Here is a 19,019-nt window from a genome sequence, read left to right on the forward strand (position 1 = left end):
TGATCTTCTATATGTTCTGCGTTTTCCATAATAAACACATATTCATTATTTTTATAAGCAGAAAAATCAAAATAAATGTCATTTTTTAAAGGAATATACCCTTTAACTCTTCCCCCAGAATGAAACTCCAAGATAGCCAAGTGACCACAAAGAAATAAATCACCAAACCTGTAAAATCAAAATAGATGACCACAAATACAATGTCAGTCAAATACAACCGTAGTCTCTCTTCAAATCACAGACTTACCGGCTATCTCGGTCCCACAGCAGTATCCGTATGTGATTGATAATGGACGGCTGACCTAGCTTAATTTCAATGCCAGAACGGCAGTCGTCATCAATTGGATGCCTGGAAAATCCATGGTCCAAATCATAATTTTGAGTATCACCATCTAGTAAGGCAGATTTCAACTCCCCTTTTACAACCTGGGCTCCATACTTCATAGTTGCAATGTTTTCTTCTGGTACTGCAGTTAAAAATACAAAATGCAAGGTTAACAGTTATTAAATTATTCTATAACGTGGGGAAAAAGATAAAATTCTAACATTCAAGTTGATTCTAATATGTGAGTTTTAATTTAAAAATTAAATAGAAGATATGAAATGTCTATAAGGATTAAGATACCACCCACAGTTTAAATTTAATGACACTATCATAGCCACTAAGTGCTTGGGACTAATGTTATTAAGAAAAAGTTAATAATACTAGGGAAAAAACATACACTAGCACAAACACATCAGCTCTACTGAGTTCTTTCTATTAGTAGATTTAACTAAATATCTACTAGACAAAAGTAGCATGTCAGCCCTGGCTGGTTTGGCTCAGTGGTCCAGAGAGACCCAGGTTCACTTCCCGCTAGGGGCACGTGCCTCAGTTGCGGTTTGTCCCTGGCCCTGGTTGGGGTTGTGTGGGAGGCAGCCACTCGATGTGTCCCTTTCGCGTCGATGTTTCTCTCTCTCTCTCTCTCTTCCTCCCACTCTATCTGAACAAAAATGGAAAAGTGCCTTTGGGTGAGGATAAAAAAAAAAAGTATCATGTCAGATGACCTATACCTGCCATCTGAACTAAGCACAATGTATAAAAAAGCAAAACAGACAGGTCAGACATCTGATACAACAAAAGAAAAAAATAGGCTCCAATACAGCAGAGTTATTAGTCATATATGGATGTGTTCAATCAATCAATCTAGCTAAAAAACAAAAATGAGTTTAAAAGAAGATGTATTTTTACTTCACTTTATTTTTTTAAATGAAAATTCAGACAGTTTGTCATCAAAATCAGTATTGTGGTTATAATTAAACATTCTCCCTTCTCCAGCTGTAGATTTATTAAGTGTCAGTTGTTCCCGGGCCTCTGGAGTCCTCTGTGCACATTTGGCTTCACGGATCTGGAACCTGTCCTCCTCGTACTAGCACTGTAAAACCAACACTCTCCATGGAGAGATCAGAGGCAGCATAAAATAGATGTGAAGAGCCTGAGCTTCAAAGTCAGAGTTTAAACAGTGACTCCACCTTTAAATAAGTGTATCACTTTGGGGAATTTACCTTCTCTGAACTTAAATTTCTCAGTAGGGCAATATCTATCCCCCAGGAGTTTCTGTTATTTGTTTTGTTTCAAGGATTAAATGAGATGCTGTCTGCAAAAAACACAGTAAACTCTAAGAAAAGACTGCCATTATTCTTATGAACCATATTTTAAAAAGCAACACAATAATAAAAGAACTAAGCAAGTTTACACACTGTAAACAAATAGTGAATTCTCACAGTACATACACATCTGGGCTACGTGATTTGAACAAAGTCAGGTATGAGCCATAATTAGGCTCTTAGGAAAAGGGGGTAATTCATTATTGTAGATTACTTGGAAAATGTGGGGTTTAAAAAAATGAAGACAGGTAAAAGAATGGCTCTGGAAGACAACAATAAGTGCAACTGAAATGCTGTTGGGGTGGGTTTAGTTAACTTGCAAAGACTATGGCAACTCAGATGTAAAACAGCACAAAACTTTTTACCATCAGAAGCTTAAGTGCCACAGATTTATAACTTCCTAAATTCTATTAGCTCACAGTAATCATACAGATTCTTCATATTTATTTTTCATTTATTTAACAAGCCTTATTAATTTCTTTGACTTAGTCTTCATCAAAATCCTTTGAAATGTAATACTACTAATACATCCATTTCACAGATGGGGAAGTGGGGCAGGAGAGAGTTTAGATGGACTTTCTTGACCAAGGTCACACAGCCAGCGGGTATCAGACCCGCAATTAGAACCCAGGCAGTTTGTCTCCAGGGGCCCAACTTTGGCACCTCCCTCATGAATGCTTTCTGATGGGAAGAACATACCCTCTTGTTCTAACACCCTCCCTCTAAGGTGACCTAAGACCCAGAAGAATGAAACAGATAGTGTGAGATATATCTATATAGAGATATACATACATATGTATCTTTCTTTAAGTTGGACTTAAAGCAAGAAAAGCTCAGTCTGAGACTCAGGTTCTACCATACACTACCCAAGAGAGGCTTCTTGGTCTCTATGAATCTATTTTCTCATCTAAAAATAACACTTTGCCCAACCTACCCACAGAATTACTGTGAAGATCATACTACAAATAATATATGCTAAAGTACTGTATAAGTGTAAGGAATCTAATTAAAGAACATTTACTGCAGACTCATTCTGCACCAGGTACCACATGAGGGTCTGGGTCTACCTCAGTGAACTAGACAGACGGGCCTGCCCTCCTGATGCCTCCAATCTAGAAATGAAGCACTTTATAAAGCAAGCAAACAAACAAAAGCTTCAAATCTGTGCTTTTCAGATATCAGTGATGTGTAACTACATGGTAAAAGGAAACCTGAATAGTCCCTTATTGCTGGGTGTAAGAGGTGGGCCCAAAGTCTGTGCTGCCGACCACTGAAACCATCTCCTCCAGTCCAGGCCAGGGCCACAAAAGGGGGAAATTCAGCTTTCAGATTTAGAAACTGCGGCTACCCTTTGATTTTCTCTAAACATAAACTTCTTCACCTCTAAAACGTATCATGCTAGGAATAACACACTAGGCACAGGCGTTCAAGTGACTGTAACTAAAAGTCTAAAATGGAAATGAAACTTCTGACACAAGTAATTTTTTTAAGTTTATTTCAAGAGTGCTTGAGAACTTTTCTAACTGTTCTTGATATAGATTCCCTGAAAGCATCTTTCCCTTCAACAGGAGACATTTACACAGTGGAAATTCTCTCATGGTAACTATAATCTAAGTACCTCACAGGGTAAAAATACAAGTATTTTTTGCAAATTCTATAGCTAAATGATAAATTTAACACAAAACGTAAATATGCGAAAATTCAAGTCATAAGAAAATAATACAAATCATATATATTCTTACTGCTTATGTTTGTCTATCAGTAGAAAACAAAGCTCTAAAAAAATACAGGGTGGCCTGGCTGGTGCGGCTTAGTGGATAAAGCGTCGGTTCCTGCACTTGAGGGTCGAAGGTTTGATTCCCGGTCAAGGGCATGTACCTGGGCTGCAGGTTCAAATCCTGCCCCGGTTGGTGATGTGTCTCTCACACATTGATCTATCTCTCTCTGTCTCTCTCTCTCTCTCTCTTTCTCTTCCCCCATCCCCAGCTCCCTCCCTTCCACTCTCTCTCAAAGGAAAAAAAAGGTTCAATAGAAAAAATATCCTTCGGTGAGGATTAACAACAACAAAAAAGGGTAGTAGGGATTATAAGAGATGGTAGATAACAATAATAGTTTTCTTTACATTTGTCATTTTATATGCATTTTACAAACATTAAGGAAGAAAGTTGAGCTTTGAAGTTTCACAGCTAGGCAGAAACAAGCCAATTATTAGAGAGAAAAACTAAAGAGCCCTGGCTGAGTTGCTCAGTTGGTCAGAGCGTCATCCCAATACACCAAGGTTGCGGGTTCAATCCCCAGTCAGGCACATATGAAGCTATGAATTAAGTGAAACAACAGAACACTCCCTCTCTCTCTCTTTTCCTTACTCTCTCTAAAAATCAATAAATACAAATTTAAAAAGAAAAACTAAGGAGAAATGGTGCAGGACCTGCCCCTAGCTACACAACGCCAAAATCTAAGTGGTGCTGGGTTAATGACCTTGTGTTTTTCTTTCATTGCCTTACATTCTTAACCATCTTTTACAGAATTCTCTACAACATGTAGGCTGAGATAGTTGCTCACCCCTGATGGATCATTTGGATTCACACTTAGCTCTCTGCCGACTGCAATCTCTTTGCCCAGTTCTGTCCCCTAAATCATCTTCTACCCCCCATCTGACTTCCCTGAAGAATGATGGACCCTCCCTTCCAATGAGTATGGCATCACATATGATTTTCTTGACAACTCCTGTCTAACCTTAACTTTCCAGTTATCTCCACTCTCTGCAGGCCTCCTTTCCACACTGCACAGTACTGATTCCCAAACATCACAAAATAGAAACAAAAAATAACCCAGGGTGGAGACTCTAACAAAGAGCACTGGCCTCATGGGTCAGATCAGCACTCTGGGTCCAGCTTGGGCATCAATTTAACTCAGTAACTTTAGGCAAATTACTTATAAAGATCAAAGAATGGAAACATATAAGCGCTGAAAGGGACCTTTGTCCTATTTATTAAGGAAAAAAATAATTCCTAAACTGCATTTTGTGTGCTGGTCCCTATGCTGGACTCAGCCCTCCGGCCCTTCACCATCTAGTGGAGACAAGAGTTCATATCAGACATGAACTGCATGGCCAGAGGAATATTCAGTTGAGATTACCTGTGAACCTCCTAGTTTACAGATAAAGATACTATAAACTACAACTGGGAAGATACAACAATAATAGAAGTCAAAGAGTTTTAAAAGTACTAACGGCTCATTATTGTTATTATTGTCTTTATGTAATAGGTGAGACAAATTTTAAATTCTAGTTTAGAAGAAAGGAATAAATTCATTCAGTCACATTCATTTTGAAGTCTAGATTCAGGCACTGTGCTAGGTGCTGAAAAAACATATAATCACAGTCCTCAAGAAGCTCAGTCTAGAAGGATTCTAGGCCAAAAAGCAACAATTGTAGTATTACAGTGGCAAACTCCATTGGTCTGAGTTACTGGAAACTATGGAAACTGTGTGTGTAACTATAGTATGAAACTATGGTAACATGTACCTACAGCACAGATTTAAACACACACACATTTATATATTAATCAATAACTTAATTAAGCAGTCCTATGAACAGACTAATTTTTACTCAATAAGGAAATCCTGAGGATGAAAGTTGTAATATAAACAAACCCTGCTGTAAATATGAAGAAACAAGAAATTACTGGTCTCTTTCCCAAAGTCTAAAACCTGAGATAAGCAAAACAAAGTATAACTTAGTATGAAAAGAAAAAGCACTGACTTTCAAGGTAGAAATAAACGCCTCTACAGCTAAGACAAAACTTAACATTAAGAAAACGGTCTGAGTACAAGTAGCTCAAATACCCTAAGGAAAAAAATATTATCATTAAAAGTTAATTCCCTTTCCCCATGTGTATAGACAAACGCTCATCATTATATATGTACAAAACTAGTCTAAACCACCTTCCCAGAAAGACTAACCATCACTGGTGAGTTAAAATATCCTTTGGGTCCTCTTTTTCTTTTTAAGAGGGTAAAAATCACTGTAATTTGGTTAAAAGCCTCAGGATATGCAGCTCTAAGAAGTAAACCTTTCAGTAACCAATAGTAAGGAACTAAAAGAAAAAGAATTAGAAAAAGATATGAATCCCTAGTCTCAAGATAAGAACCTCTCTACATTTCATGAAAAGTTCCCAAAGACAAGAACCTACATCCAGGAAAGAACAAAACAAACAAACACATTGCTCAATAATTTTAAAATAAGGAGAACTAGCTTTCCAGAACAATAACCTCAAGAACAGTTCTGAAATGTTAGACCCTTTTTTCCCTAACAGTAAAGAAATCAGTCCTGGCCAGTTTGGCTTAGTGGTTGGAGCGTTGGCCTGTGGACCAGAAATTCCCGGGTTCAGTTCCCACTAGGGGCACGTAACAAAAAAAAAAAGGAAAAAAGAAATCTGATGAAAGAAATAATGATTTAAATTACTTACAGAATAATTAACTTACTTTTTAGGATCTGATGGGAAAGTGATATGCTTCCTTAATAGTTATATTATTGATTTTACTATTCTTATAATTAAAAAGTCAGAAAAACAGCCCACTATTTTAATCATTTCTCAAGTTTAGAAGTTAGATAAAAGATTCCGAAACATCTGTATAATCTCTTCCTTGAGCTCCCACTGACTTATTCCAAAATAAAGAGCTTAACATTTAAGAGGAATAATTACAGTAAGTATGTCATTCCAGAACTGAGTTTCCCTCAACGGTTGATTGCTCCCTTTCACGGTAATTACATGGGTTTATTACAACCAGGTCTGACAACTATACTGAGCAGCTGATCAGTTCCAAGCTACCAGTAACTATGTGGAATGTCTAAAGCACCCCCACACTCCTGCAGCAATGTCCCAGGCCTAGCCCTTTAACGAAGCCAGATATGGGGCTCTATCAGCACCTCAAATCAAAAGTAGGGCAAGAGGGGAAAAGAGGAGCTTATATAAGAGGATCCAATGATGAGAATTTAGAACGTCTAAAATTGGTTAGGGAGCTTAGCTGGTTACAGCATCATCCTGATACACCAAGGTTGCGGGTTTGATCTCCAGTCAGGGCACATAAAAGAAGCAACCAATGAATGCATAAATAAGTGGAACAACAAATCAATGTTTCTCTCTCTCTTTCACAAACAACAAAATAAAATTATATTACTTGTTACCTCTCCCCCTTCCATCCTCCCATACTTTATCTAGTACCATTCTCCAGCACCTCCAAATCCCTTCCTGAACCTCTCCTGAGCTGTTCCCTGCAGCTACTCTACTATTTCTCTACCACCTTGCACTCCAATTAACACAGCAGACGGTCAACACATTGTATTTACCGTCTTTTCAAGCCCATGGTCTAATTCCCTGTTTAGCCAAGCTTCAGTCCAGACTACTCACCACAATTTATATCCAAAAGTTTTCTCTCAATTCTCATTCTTTTTTATCTCCCAACATCACCAAATACCACTGACCACCCTCTCCATGTAGAAGCTCTCTCCTCTGTGGCTTCTTTAACCCTCTCCCAGTTCTTTTCATACCTAATACTTCCTTCTCTACCTCCAGCCCCCTGGCTATAGGTCTCTCTAAATCACAGACTCTGGTTTCAATTCTTTTGTTGTCAGCTTTTACGGCTTCCTAAACAAACACCAGTAACCTGCTTCCACTGCTATTAGACATTTTTCCTTGCATTCATTCACCACATGTCCACTACATGCTATTGAGTATGTTAAAAGTTGAGGATACAAAGATCAAGAGGGCTTACAAAGATCATCTCTGCCTTCAAGGACCAAATGTAAGTAAACAAATTGTTTAAAACAATGTGATAATTCCTACACAGACATAAAGAGATAAGGAAGAACACAAATAATGATAATATGATAACAACGGTTTCCTATATAGAGCTTAAACACATTCTTGTGTGCATCATTTCAATTAATTCTCAAAACAATACTAGGAAATATAACACCAAAGGTAAAATCCCTTGTGTAATTTAATACCAGGTCATACAACTAGTAAGTGACTAATTCAGGATTTGAAGTCAAATTTGTCTGGCAGCAAAATCTATGCTTTCTCTCCGATGCCCAATGAAAAGAAATCTAAATCTGATGAGTCAGGAGAGAAGTTGGCTGGGACACCTATTTAAGATCAATCAGTATTTCAAGAGAGTGTCTAAAGCCACACAGTCAAGGAAAAGATTGTTCAGGGAAATGACTAACATGAGAAAAAACTTAGAACTTTTATGTCCAGAAACCCTCAAACTCTAAAAATAAGCTCAGGATCTTCTTCAAAGAATTACTACATTTCACCAATTCAAAGAACTGATGAAATATTAACTTTTTTCCCAAATGTTAACATTTCTGAAACATGATAATGTGTCATGGTTTAATTGTCAATATTGTTTCCTTTCTTAGTGGTGCATAAAAACATTGGTACTTCAGAATTTCTGGTTTCTTAGATTTGATAAAATAACTTCCTCCTAAATGTAATCTTCAAATTTAAATCCTTTGAATCACCAAGATCTAATTTTTAAAATATTATATATTTTTATTAAGAAATCTTAAGGTTGACATTATTGCAGGTGTTCCCCTTTCCTCCCCTTCCTTTGCCCACCTCCACCCACCTCTGCTTTCCCCTCCCTTGGCCTTAAACATCCATTATTTTCCATTTTCCCTGCCCCTCTAGTTTAAAGTTGTATCAGTTATGCACAGGTCTCCATGAACCCAGTTTTTCCCTATTCCAAATCATCAACTACAGCACCGGGTCCATCTTTCAAAACTACCACTGTACTTAAGCCTCTCCCCTCTGAAATCAGCTTCTCACTGCACATAAGCGAAATCCCAATCTAGTTTCAAAGACTTCTATGATTTTGCCTGAGCTAACCTTTACAGACTTTCTTTGTTATTAATCAACATAAGCCTTTTATACCAGCCAAGCTCTTCTGTTCACAGTCCTTCAAATGCTCTAACCTCTGTCTATTAACTTCACCAGTCCTCCTATCCAAAATGCACCCTACCCTGATGCCATTCAAATCAAATGCCAAGGCTCACCTCAAGCTTTATACTCTCCATGAAATTTCCTTCAATCACTCCAAGCCCAAGCCACACCCTCTTCTGAAGTTCACAACATGTCCCATCTTGAATATTACTATATTTAACTTTTCATGGGGGTATGTCTTATTTCCACAATGAAATTAAAAGGATCAAAAGCAGAGACTATATTTTGCACTTACATGGCATAGTTTAGTGGTTAACTGCATAGCCTCTGGAGCCTAACTACATAGGTCTGACTCTCAGCTCCACGAATCTTTCTATGTGACCTTGGGCAAGTTATTTAACCTCTCTACACTTCAGTTTCCTCACTTGTAAAACGGAACCAATAACGGTACCCACCTCAAAGAACTGCAGTGAGAATTAAATGATCATGTAAGGCTGTTATTGAAACACAAACACTTTATAAGTGTTAATTACTACTGCTTTTATTATTAAGAAAAATCATAAGTGTTGGAAATGCTACATAAGTGTTAGCTATTATCATTGTTATTTAGAATCTCCATGTTCATGGTGCCTAAAATAATAAGTACATAGCACGTACTTAGTATTGATCTGATGGAGAAAGAGAGGAAAGGTCTTCACATGACAAAATGCGTTTGAAGAAAATATCTATTTCTGATATTCTAAGGAACAGCTGGAGAAATTTGTCCAAGAATGGTAAGAAACACCCATCTGGGAAGCTACCATGGCAATGCAATCTCAGGAGGAATTAGTAGAATGACAGGGAAAGGCATTCCATAGGAAGCAGAGCTATATGTTCATAGGCCCACATGTACCATGTACACCTGCACTCTAGTTTTGTAGCTGACACTGTCATATGACGCAAAGAACACTCCTTGGTGAGATTAGGATGAACAGGTACTTACTGAGCATGCCTCTGTAATTGAGGTCCATATCCCGGCTCTCTGATCGAACTTTAATAGCATCCAGAATGGCATCAGGAGACAGCAGGCCTGAAGGCCTTACAACATTGAGAAGTTCAGTGAGACTCATCAGAGGCAAACGCACAGCCTGCATGATTTCAGCATGATTCTCCTTTGAATTGTGCTTACACCAGTTTAACAAGGCTAGGAAAATATCTTTTTCAGGAGCTGCAAATGAATCTCTTAATACGATGTTTAAAAGTGCTGTCTGAAAAGGATAACAAGAAGAAATTCCAGTTATTATGGAGCTCAACCATGTGCATTATCCAACAGAACTGCAAGTATCAGTTACATGTAAACAGTGAACTCTCTTGGACCATCCTCTCTCCATATTCTTTGCGCCATGTCCTCTCTTGCACATTAAGGCTGTGTGAATAGCAGGGGAAGGCATTTTGTACCACTACCTCAAACAACCAGTCTTTCCAACCCATCTACACCCATCTTTAATAAAACAAGAAGAAAAACAGCAATGAGAGGAGCTGTCTTCCCCATACACGCTCTTCAGGTGTTGACACTTACAAATCAGTAAGATTAATCTAACATTTAAAGTTCAAAATCTTTTCTTTCACAGACTATGCACTATCGTATATTTGGTTCTCAGATTTTCAGACTGACCTCCAACAACATTGGTGCAAGCCTCAAAGACCTTGCCTCTAAAAATAAAATTGGATAATAAAAATCATAGTTTAAACTCAAAACAAGACATGTAGCTTTTTTTTTTCTTTTTTTTATTCCTCGAGGATATTTTTCTACTTATTATGAGATAGAGTGGGAGGGAGGGAGAGAGCGAGAGACAGAGGAAAACATCGATGTGATATATCGACTGGTTGCCTCCCACACAACCCGACCAGGGCCAGGGACAAATCCACAACTGAAGTATGTGCCCTTGACCAGAATCGAACCCATGACTCGTTGGTCTGTGGGCCGACGCTCTAACTGCTGAGTCAAACCAGCCAGGGCAAGACATGTAGCTTTTCAAATAAGTGTTCTCATTCAAAATATTCAGGTCCTGGGAGGAACACAGAAAGGGAAAGAAGAGACAACCACCCAGGGTTCAGACAAAGATTTGAGCGTAACAATTTTACTCTAGCTATTATGCAGTGTAAAACACCATAGAATAGTGAATTTTGAGCCAACAAAAAAACAAAAAAACAGTGACTTAAAGATACCTAATGACACATCTGATCTCCCTTAGGGATTTTCCCTCTCATCATAAGGAATTATTCTCTTTATCAAAGAAATGCAAATTCAAAAATCAGTATGCAAGACCACATTGAAAACAACCACCCAGCATCACACTCTTTTTTGCACATGGAATTTACTAAAAGAAATGTAAAAGAAAACAGAAGCAATCTGCCTTTCTCTTACATGATCTAGAGTCTCAACCTCTCCACACCTTCGATTTATTTTTTTCTTAGTCCACTGCTCCATTTCCACTGTACAGACATAAATAGCACAATGGATGCCTGCAAGTTACTGTCAGACTAGGACACACCTTGGAAAGGGAGAGGAAGCCTTCGCTCGAGAGTACCTCCTGAGCATTCCTGTCCATGAACATGCAGCACATGCAGGTTAATTTGGGGAGTGAGTAGAGACTGGCAACATCGAAGGTCATACAGACATTCTGAATGTTGAGTATGGTGCAGAGATACTCAGAGGTAGAATCCTCCAGCTCTGGAAATCCATATTTATGGGCCAGGCTCAAAAAGTCCAGCAGCACCTCCTCCTTCTCATCCGTCAGTGTCGCCCGCCCGGTGTAGATGTACTTGAGTAGCATTGTGAATGCTTCCGCGGTGGTGTCTTGGAGAGGGATTTCTGCTTCCGGCTGAGATTCTCGCATTCCACCATAGAGTAATGCTCTGCACATCAGAGAAGAAACAGACGAGAAAAACCTCAAATAAGATTTGCTACAAAATTATAAAATAATGGCTATCAACATTATATAAACATAAATTTGTTTAATGACATAAAGATGCAGGTAGAGAAATGCATAGTATGCATAGAAATGCATAGTCACTTTAAGTTCTCTAAAGAAACTAAGAGAAATAATTTAAAAACTATTTTGAATTAATTCTATAAACAACTGGACTAATGAAATATCCTGAGAGCTCAAGATATGTAATAGACATTCAGTAAATAGAAAGATGAAAGTGCTCTTTTGAGAGGAACAGTGAAATCAATGTAAACATGTTAAAGGCCAATAAAATAGTTTAAAAAGTAACTCTATAGAAAAGATATAATTGGATAGAAACAAATAAACACAACCAGGTGCCACTCTTCCCTGTTAGACTGGCAGAAATGAAAAGGCCTGTTACCATTCAGTGCTGCAAAAGCAATGGAAAAACAGGTTATCTCAGGCACTACTTTGAGTAAAAAGGGGTACCCCTTTCTGGAAAGTAATTTAAATAATATCTTTTCAAATCTAAAAGATGCATACCCTTCAACTCAATAATCTCATTTTAGGACACAATTCTAGAGACATAATACAGCATGGTTTGAAAGATAACATATAAGAATATATACTGAAACAATGGAAAAAATCTTAAATGTCCATCAATACGAACATGACTGAAAAAACTGTGATATAAACATTCTGTGCAGCCATTAAAAAAATCAAGGGAGGTCACTATATGCTGTCTTGGGAAGATGTCCAGGAGACAGTAGTTACATTGCAAATCAGATCCATGTGTTGAGTAAAAAAGTGTATAGCACATACTTGTATGTGTATGCACATAGGTATATACAGATATATCTATTTATATTGAGAAAAATCAGGGGAAATTCATATTAAACCGTTAACAGTGGCTGTCTCTGGGGAATGAGATTAGAAGGCTGGGAGGAAAGGACTTTCATTGTTACCTTATAAATTAAAAATGAAATTGAAATCGGTGATGGAATTACGAAAGATTTGATTTTTTTTTGTCTTTCAGTATTTGTTAGATTAAAAAAAAATCCCCACATTATTGCTTATCTGCTCATCAAAAAATGAAAACTAGATAATTCAGTCCTTTAATGAATTTGAATTTCTACCTCTACTACTCTAGAGAAATAATATGAACCAATTAAATTTTCACTCTATCAGAAAAGAAAGGGCAGCCAGAGGATGACAATGGAGGAATGCAGAAAAAGAAGAGTTGAGAGTAAGAAAGAAAACATGTAAAAGTGAGAGCAAGAGAACAGGGGGGCAAAAAGAGATTCCCCTGCTCCTATCAGTCTCAGAGCAGAACTAGCATTTCGAGGGTTCCCTCCACACCTGTCAGGAACTCTTCTCCCCCTCCCCCAGGATCCAGCATTCTTGCTTGGCTCAGGAAAATAGCTGAAACCATCCAGCAAAAGATTCATGAATATTCTGAGCATACCTCCTCACTGGGTTATACTCTGCCTAAAAACACCTTTGAAGGTTTCATTAATCCAGAGAACATCCAACCACAACTTTAAAATTACTAGATTTAAAAACACTTTCTTGGGAAGATCTCACCAAGACTTACTCCAGTATGACCCACGATATTTACATGGATTCTCAATGCTTTAAAAGTTCTTTTGATGAAGTTCCTTGGAACCCTAAATATAAACCCCAACTCGTGGGAAGTTCCCTTGTATATAGTCAGCTTGTCCTTATATGGGAACTGACAGGCTCAATGACAACACTTAGTAAAGACTCTCCTGACTACTGACAGTCAACCTACCTTTGTACATGAATGATGTCAGCAATGAGAATTTAAGGTAACATTGGTAATGACTCTGAGTTTAGCCTCATGAGCCATCAGACATTAAGGTTCAATATCCACAAACAGACATCAAGAACGAGGCTAATAAGTGAGAGAAGTATATTCCATTTATTCAATATGATCTTCGAGTTTTTCTAAGTATTTGAGTTTCTTTTAAGAATATACTGATCACCTAAAAGATACCTACATATAATGTTGCAAATTAATTTTGAAAGAGGGTAAGGTATAAACTATTAACAAATACTAAACATAAAGCTGAAAACTTCTGACTTAATAAAGAAAGAACTTTTCAAAAACTACTTTAACAGTAGTGAGTGGACCAAAAGTAAGGAATGGGAAAGAAACACAAAAGAAAAAGTATGCAGAGGGCAGAGGCTAACAAATAATAACTAGACCAAGGCCATTAATAAGAGGCATAGGAGAGTGTAAGTGAGAACTCTTAATAGGCTCTTCTCTTTCCTAGGCTCCTCGTTTCATCACAGTGGCACTTTATATGTACAAGATGGAATGTTCTAAGATTTGTAATAAAGTACTATAAAAGTTCTCATTAATAGTAAATATTTCTAAGAGACACACTTTACTGTGTGACTCTAGGTGTTGCTGTTTCACTGTCTCCATTATTTCTGATTATAAAACTCAGATTGCAGTTTTCACTAGAAGGTAACTGAATTTTTCTCTAAGCCATCAGCATCTTAATTTTAGACATCAGTTTCCTAGGCAAATCAATGATTTCATGGATATAGACCAATGGACTTATCAAAGATACATTAACATTCAATGATGATTCCCTCTTAACTAACATTAGGTATGATGCAGAATAATGAGAGTTCACTTTAACATTTAGAGCCCTGAGAATTAAGGGCCTGAGTAACAAACAATAGCTATACATAAGTACAATTTTTATATTAATTAAATACATAAATATTTTGTTTAGTTTTACTTATAGTATAACTAAGTCTCAATAAATACTTGTTTCCTTTAATTTGGGGGGGTTATCAAACTGCTTGTCTTAAAGAGAGTTACTTACAGGTCCTGGACCTCAGTAGTCTGAAACTAAGAGGTATTCATGTTCATTAGCAAGTCCAGAGGGTCGTTTATCTACATAAGAACCCTATCTGCCAATATATCAATTTATCTTCCATTAGTAATCAGCAGTAAGGAGAAGGAGAAGGCAACAAAGACAGCCTGATAAATATTTCTGAGATATTTAAAACCAGTTGATTGGGTACAGTCTAGTCTGGGGAACCTTCTAACACTAGAATTCTTAAATGGCTCCTGAAGAAAAAGGTGATTTCCAAAAAATAAGCAAAAAAGTCTACAAAGATGAAATTCTTATAGGTGTTGAATGGAAGAATTGCTAGTATTTATTGTTGTGCTATATTACATATATATTATTTTTTGTTGTTGTTAATCCTCACCCAAGAATATTTTTTCGTTAATTTTTAGAGAGAGTGAAAGGGAGGGAAGGAGGAGAAAGAGAGAGAGAGAGAGAAGCTTTGATGTGAGACAGACACATCAATTGGTTGCCTCCTGTATATGCCCTGACCAGGGCAGGGGGTTGAACCTGTGCCCCTTCGGTTTAGGGCCCGACCTTCTAACCACTGACGCACACCGGCCAGGGCTGTTACATATTTTTTATAGAGCAAAAAATACCAATGTTTCTACAACTTGAATCTTCAGAAATTATTAGAGACTTACCGAAAATATTGGCACCTCGCTGCTAAAATGACCCGGTGGGCAGGAAAACGTTTCTTTTCCACAACAAATGTGACATCACCATATTCTTCCCCAATCAGCAAGGCACCAATATGTTCAGACAAGATGTGCACATGATCAATTTCCCCCACTGCAGTAAAGGGGCGAAGAGGGTGGCTGTTACTCATCTTGTAGAACAGATAATAGTCACTGATCTAGAATAAAAAAGGGATGCAAGTTAGTGGGGGATGGAAAGTACACACAGAAAATCACATACCATGAACACAGCTAAGTAAACATTTAAACTACTTTAAAACACTCACACAAGAGAGATTTATTTCATCATTACTGATATCTTTATTAACCCATTTATTGTGGGAAGCAATTCAGCCTGCATTGACACACTACCTTCACTGCCTATCACACTAGGAAAACAAAAATAAATGCTAGGGCCCTCAACCACCAGCACTGAGAGCTATCCAAGTCCAGAATGCTGCGCCAAATACAGGCCCCTCACTTCTCAGTGCCTCAGGGAAAAGAAGTCAACCACCAGAGGAACTCCTCTTTTAGCACAGATAGATTTTATAATGTAGGGTATAACTAACTATCCCCAGTAGAAAGGCATTCAAGCACAGATCTACACCTACAGCACAAAGAGAATAAACTAAATCATCACATTTCAAATACTTTCAGAGGTTATGGTCTAAAACCATCTTAAATATTTTATTTTAAAAATTATATCTTCTGAATTCACAAAAATAATGACATTTATTAATGAAAATTTATAGCAAGCATCCTAATCCCCCTCAAAAAAAGAATAACTCCAAATATTTTTCTCAAGACTGACTTGCAGTCCAAACATCTGGCTCTAATGATCACACTGCCTGTGTCTACAAGAGCATCATTACATTCAATCTCATTTACAGGCACTTCCCTGCTTTTGTATGCAATGCCTTTCAACACATGTTAACTGAAAATCAAAAAGCCAAAACTTAATTAACATCTTTATATATTAGAAAAGCTAGCTATGTGCTTTGAAAGCTAAAAATATTTACATTCTTAAATCTCTAATGAATTTGCAGGTACTGCTTTTTCAGGTGCAAGCAACCTAGCAAGTGGATGAGAGCCTTCACTAGCATTCAGGTGCCCAAGGTGGAGACGTGGCTGACAGTTCACAGGAGAGCTGTTATACTAGAGACTAGGGGAATTGAGCCAGATAATGCTTTCTCTCCACTAGACCTCCACACCTTCTAGAACTCTCCATTTGGACCAGGAAGGATTGAGAGTTAAGCCACTCCTAATCTTTAAACTTTCACATCCAGATCCATTATTAGTAAAGTGTATGAAAAACGGTCTTTATCCCCAGAGACTGCAGTGGAAGATCCTCCTGATCCAGGTTTTCCAGTTAACTGCTATACTCCATGACCATCCCCAACAGAGGAAGCATCAGCAAGCACTGTGATGTAGGGGAACATGGAGGATGAGTTACGCAAACAGACACCCACCCCAAGTAAATAAACAAGCTCCTGGTCCCCTATGGTAGAAACATCAGAGGGCTAGCAGCATACCCCTCTCATTGCCAAGGCAAATCCCTTTCCCTCAACTAAAACTTCCATCAGAAAGCCCTAAAAACAGAATCATCTCCAGTCATCTGTGTAGGCAAGACCAAATTCAGCTTAAGAGGATCAACTTAAGGAGTGTTAGCAAATCATGTGTGAATCAATCATCTAATGTGTGATACAACAGTCTAACACAGGAGTTGGCAAACTTTCTGCAAAGGGTCAGATAGTAAATATTTTGGGGCTTTACAGGCTATACAGTCTCTGTCACAACACTAGTCAAGTAAAAACAGCCACAGACAAATAGCAAATAAATGAGCATGGCTATGTTCCAATGAACTACTTACAGAAGAAGACTGGATTTAATCTTCAGGCCATAGTTTGCCAATTTCTGCTCTAACCTATGATCAAGAATTGATTGTAAACTAGACAAAGGCTCAAACTGTTTTCGTTTTCTGTTTTGGTTTCTGGCTAGATTAACCAATCAATGTCCAAAATAACATGGTTATTTCCTGTATCAGCCATGAAATTCTGAAAGTGACTTGTACCTGATTTCAAAATTCCATTCCTCTTCAACACAAAATCTCACATCACTACCTAATATTTCCCTTAATGATGGTGCATCACTGTAAACAAAACTGACACTTTCCTGGCTGAAAAGATGCAATGCATATATAGGCAAACCTCAGTTCCAGACCACCACAATCAAGTGAGAATTGCAGTAAAACCAATTGTAATCTTTTTGCTAGTGGAGGTTCTTGCCTTCAATTTGTAAAAAAACAAACAACAAAAAAAACACACAACATCTGTGAAGCACAATAAAGAGAAGTGTAATAAAATAAGGTGTTCCTGTACCCAGTGAATACATGCTCTGTTATAACATTCTCTTACGTCACGAATAAGATTCAAATGATTGACTAAATGACTCAACACACAATGATTGGTTTTTGGCTAACTAGCTCAAAAGTAAATTTATAATTCTTCAACTGATACATAATAAATATTAATGCTACATAGGTAAATATCACCTTAGTAGGTTCTCTAGATCTGTACTTTTTTTTTAAATCCTCACCTGAGGATACTTTTCCATTTATCTTCAGATAGAGTGGGAGGAAGAGAGAGAGAGAGAAACATCGATGTGAGAGAGACACATCAATTGGCTGCCTCCTGCAGGACTCTGATCAGAGCCGGGGACCCAACGGCAACCAAGATCCGTGCCCTTGACCGCAATCAAATGCGCAACTCTTTGGTCTGCAGGCTGACTGCTGAGCCAAACCAGCCAGGGATAGATCTGTACTTCTTAGTCATACAATTTCATTTTGCTAAATTTACATTTCAATTATGCTTTTCCAACAAGAAACATAAAGCTAATATTGCCGGGTATAGAAAATAGCCACTTACTATGGAATAAACACAATTTTTATTGGCACATAGAAAGAATTTTAATTAGATCAGTGATTCTCAATGAGCTTGCTACATTTCGGATTCACATGAGGAACTTTAAAAAAAAGAAAAAAGATGCTTGAACCCCACCCATCAGAGATTCTGACTTAATTGGCCTGGAATATGCAATCACTATTCTAAAGCAATTCTAATGAGCAGCCTGGAAAAGAGCCACTGATTTAGCCTGTTGTAGGTTCGCAACCCTCACTCAGGTGCACAAATATACCAATAAAATACCAGCAGAGAAGGTTCATTTAGCATATGATTCCATTGTGAGTTTTATTGCAAAAAGGCAAATGGTGTTAACAAGGTGTCTATGCCACAGCTTGCATGCAGAAAATATTTTCACCTGATGCTGTAGCTTATCTACAAAGTTACAGTTTATGTCCACTGCTTGCTCTTTTTTAAAAAGTATGTTTTAGCCCTGGCCAGTTTGGCTCAGCGGTTAGAGCATCAGCCCGCAGACCAAAGGGTTGCAGGTTCCATTCTGGTCAAGGGCATGTACCTCGGTTGTGGTTCAATCCCTGGCTCTGGCTTGGGTCATGCAGAAGGGGCCACCAATCAATGTGTCTTTCTCTCCCTCCCTCCCTCCCACTCCATCTGAAAATCAATGAAAAAGTGTCCTCAGATGAGGAATTTTTTTAAAAAGCATATTTTAGAAACCACACACCAATACACTTAATTTTTTAAACAACCAATTTTAATTTGATAGATAAAACTGGAAAAGAATTAAGTGTATGGGTTAAAGCTGTTTATTGACTTGTTTCTTAAGCTTTGAAACGTATTCTGCCACTAATGACATGGGTGATCTGTGACAAATTTTCCAACTTCCACGAGATTGTTTCCACACCTGTAATGACCACATGGTTACATTAGGGTTTTTTTAAGTTATATGTTTTAACTGTGCCACTGTCTCTTAATATCACTGTTCTGGCCTGTCATATGAAATGGACTCTCATAA

General features: G+C 37.8%; 1 protein-coding gene across 2 annotated transcripts in view; it reads right to left on the bottom strand.

Annotated features, from left to right (window-relative positions):
• The window catches only part of BTBD9 (BTB domain containing 9), a 446,601-nt gene that overhangs the window by 373,971 nt on the left and 53,611 nt on the right, over positions 1-19,019 (bottom strand). For both annotated transcript variants that reach the window (XM_036249375.1, XM_036249376.1), the window contains exons 2-5: positions 15,060-15,271; positions 11,129-11,492; positions 9,577-9,841; positions 248-467 (exon numbers count right to left, since the gene is read on the bottom strand). In XM_036249375.1, the coding sequence (XP_036105268.1) occupies positions 248-467; positions 9,577-9,841; positions 11,129-11,492; positions 15,060-15,244 (1,034 nt within the window). In that variant the 5' untranslated portion in view covers positions 15,245-15,271. The remainder of the gene's footprint in view (positions 1-247; positions 468-9,576; positions 9,842-11,128; positions 11,493-15,059; positions 15,272-19,019) is intronic.

The sequence above is a fragment of the Molossus molossus genome, unplaced genomic scaffold (genome assembly GCF_014108415.1).
Source record: "Molossus molossus isolate mMolMol1 unplaced genomic scaffold, mMolMol1.p scaffold_m16_p_8, whole genome shotgun sequence".
NCBI classification, from domain to species: domain Eukaryota; kingdom Metazoa; phylum Chordata; class Mammalia; order Chiroptera; family Molossidae; genus Molossus; species Molossus molossus.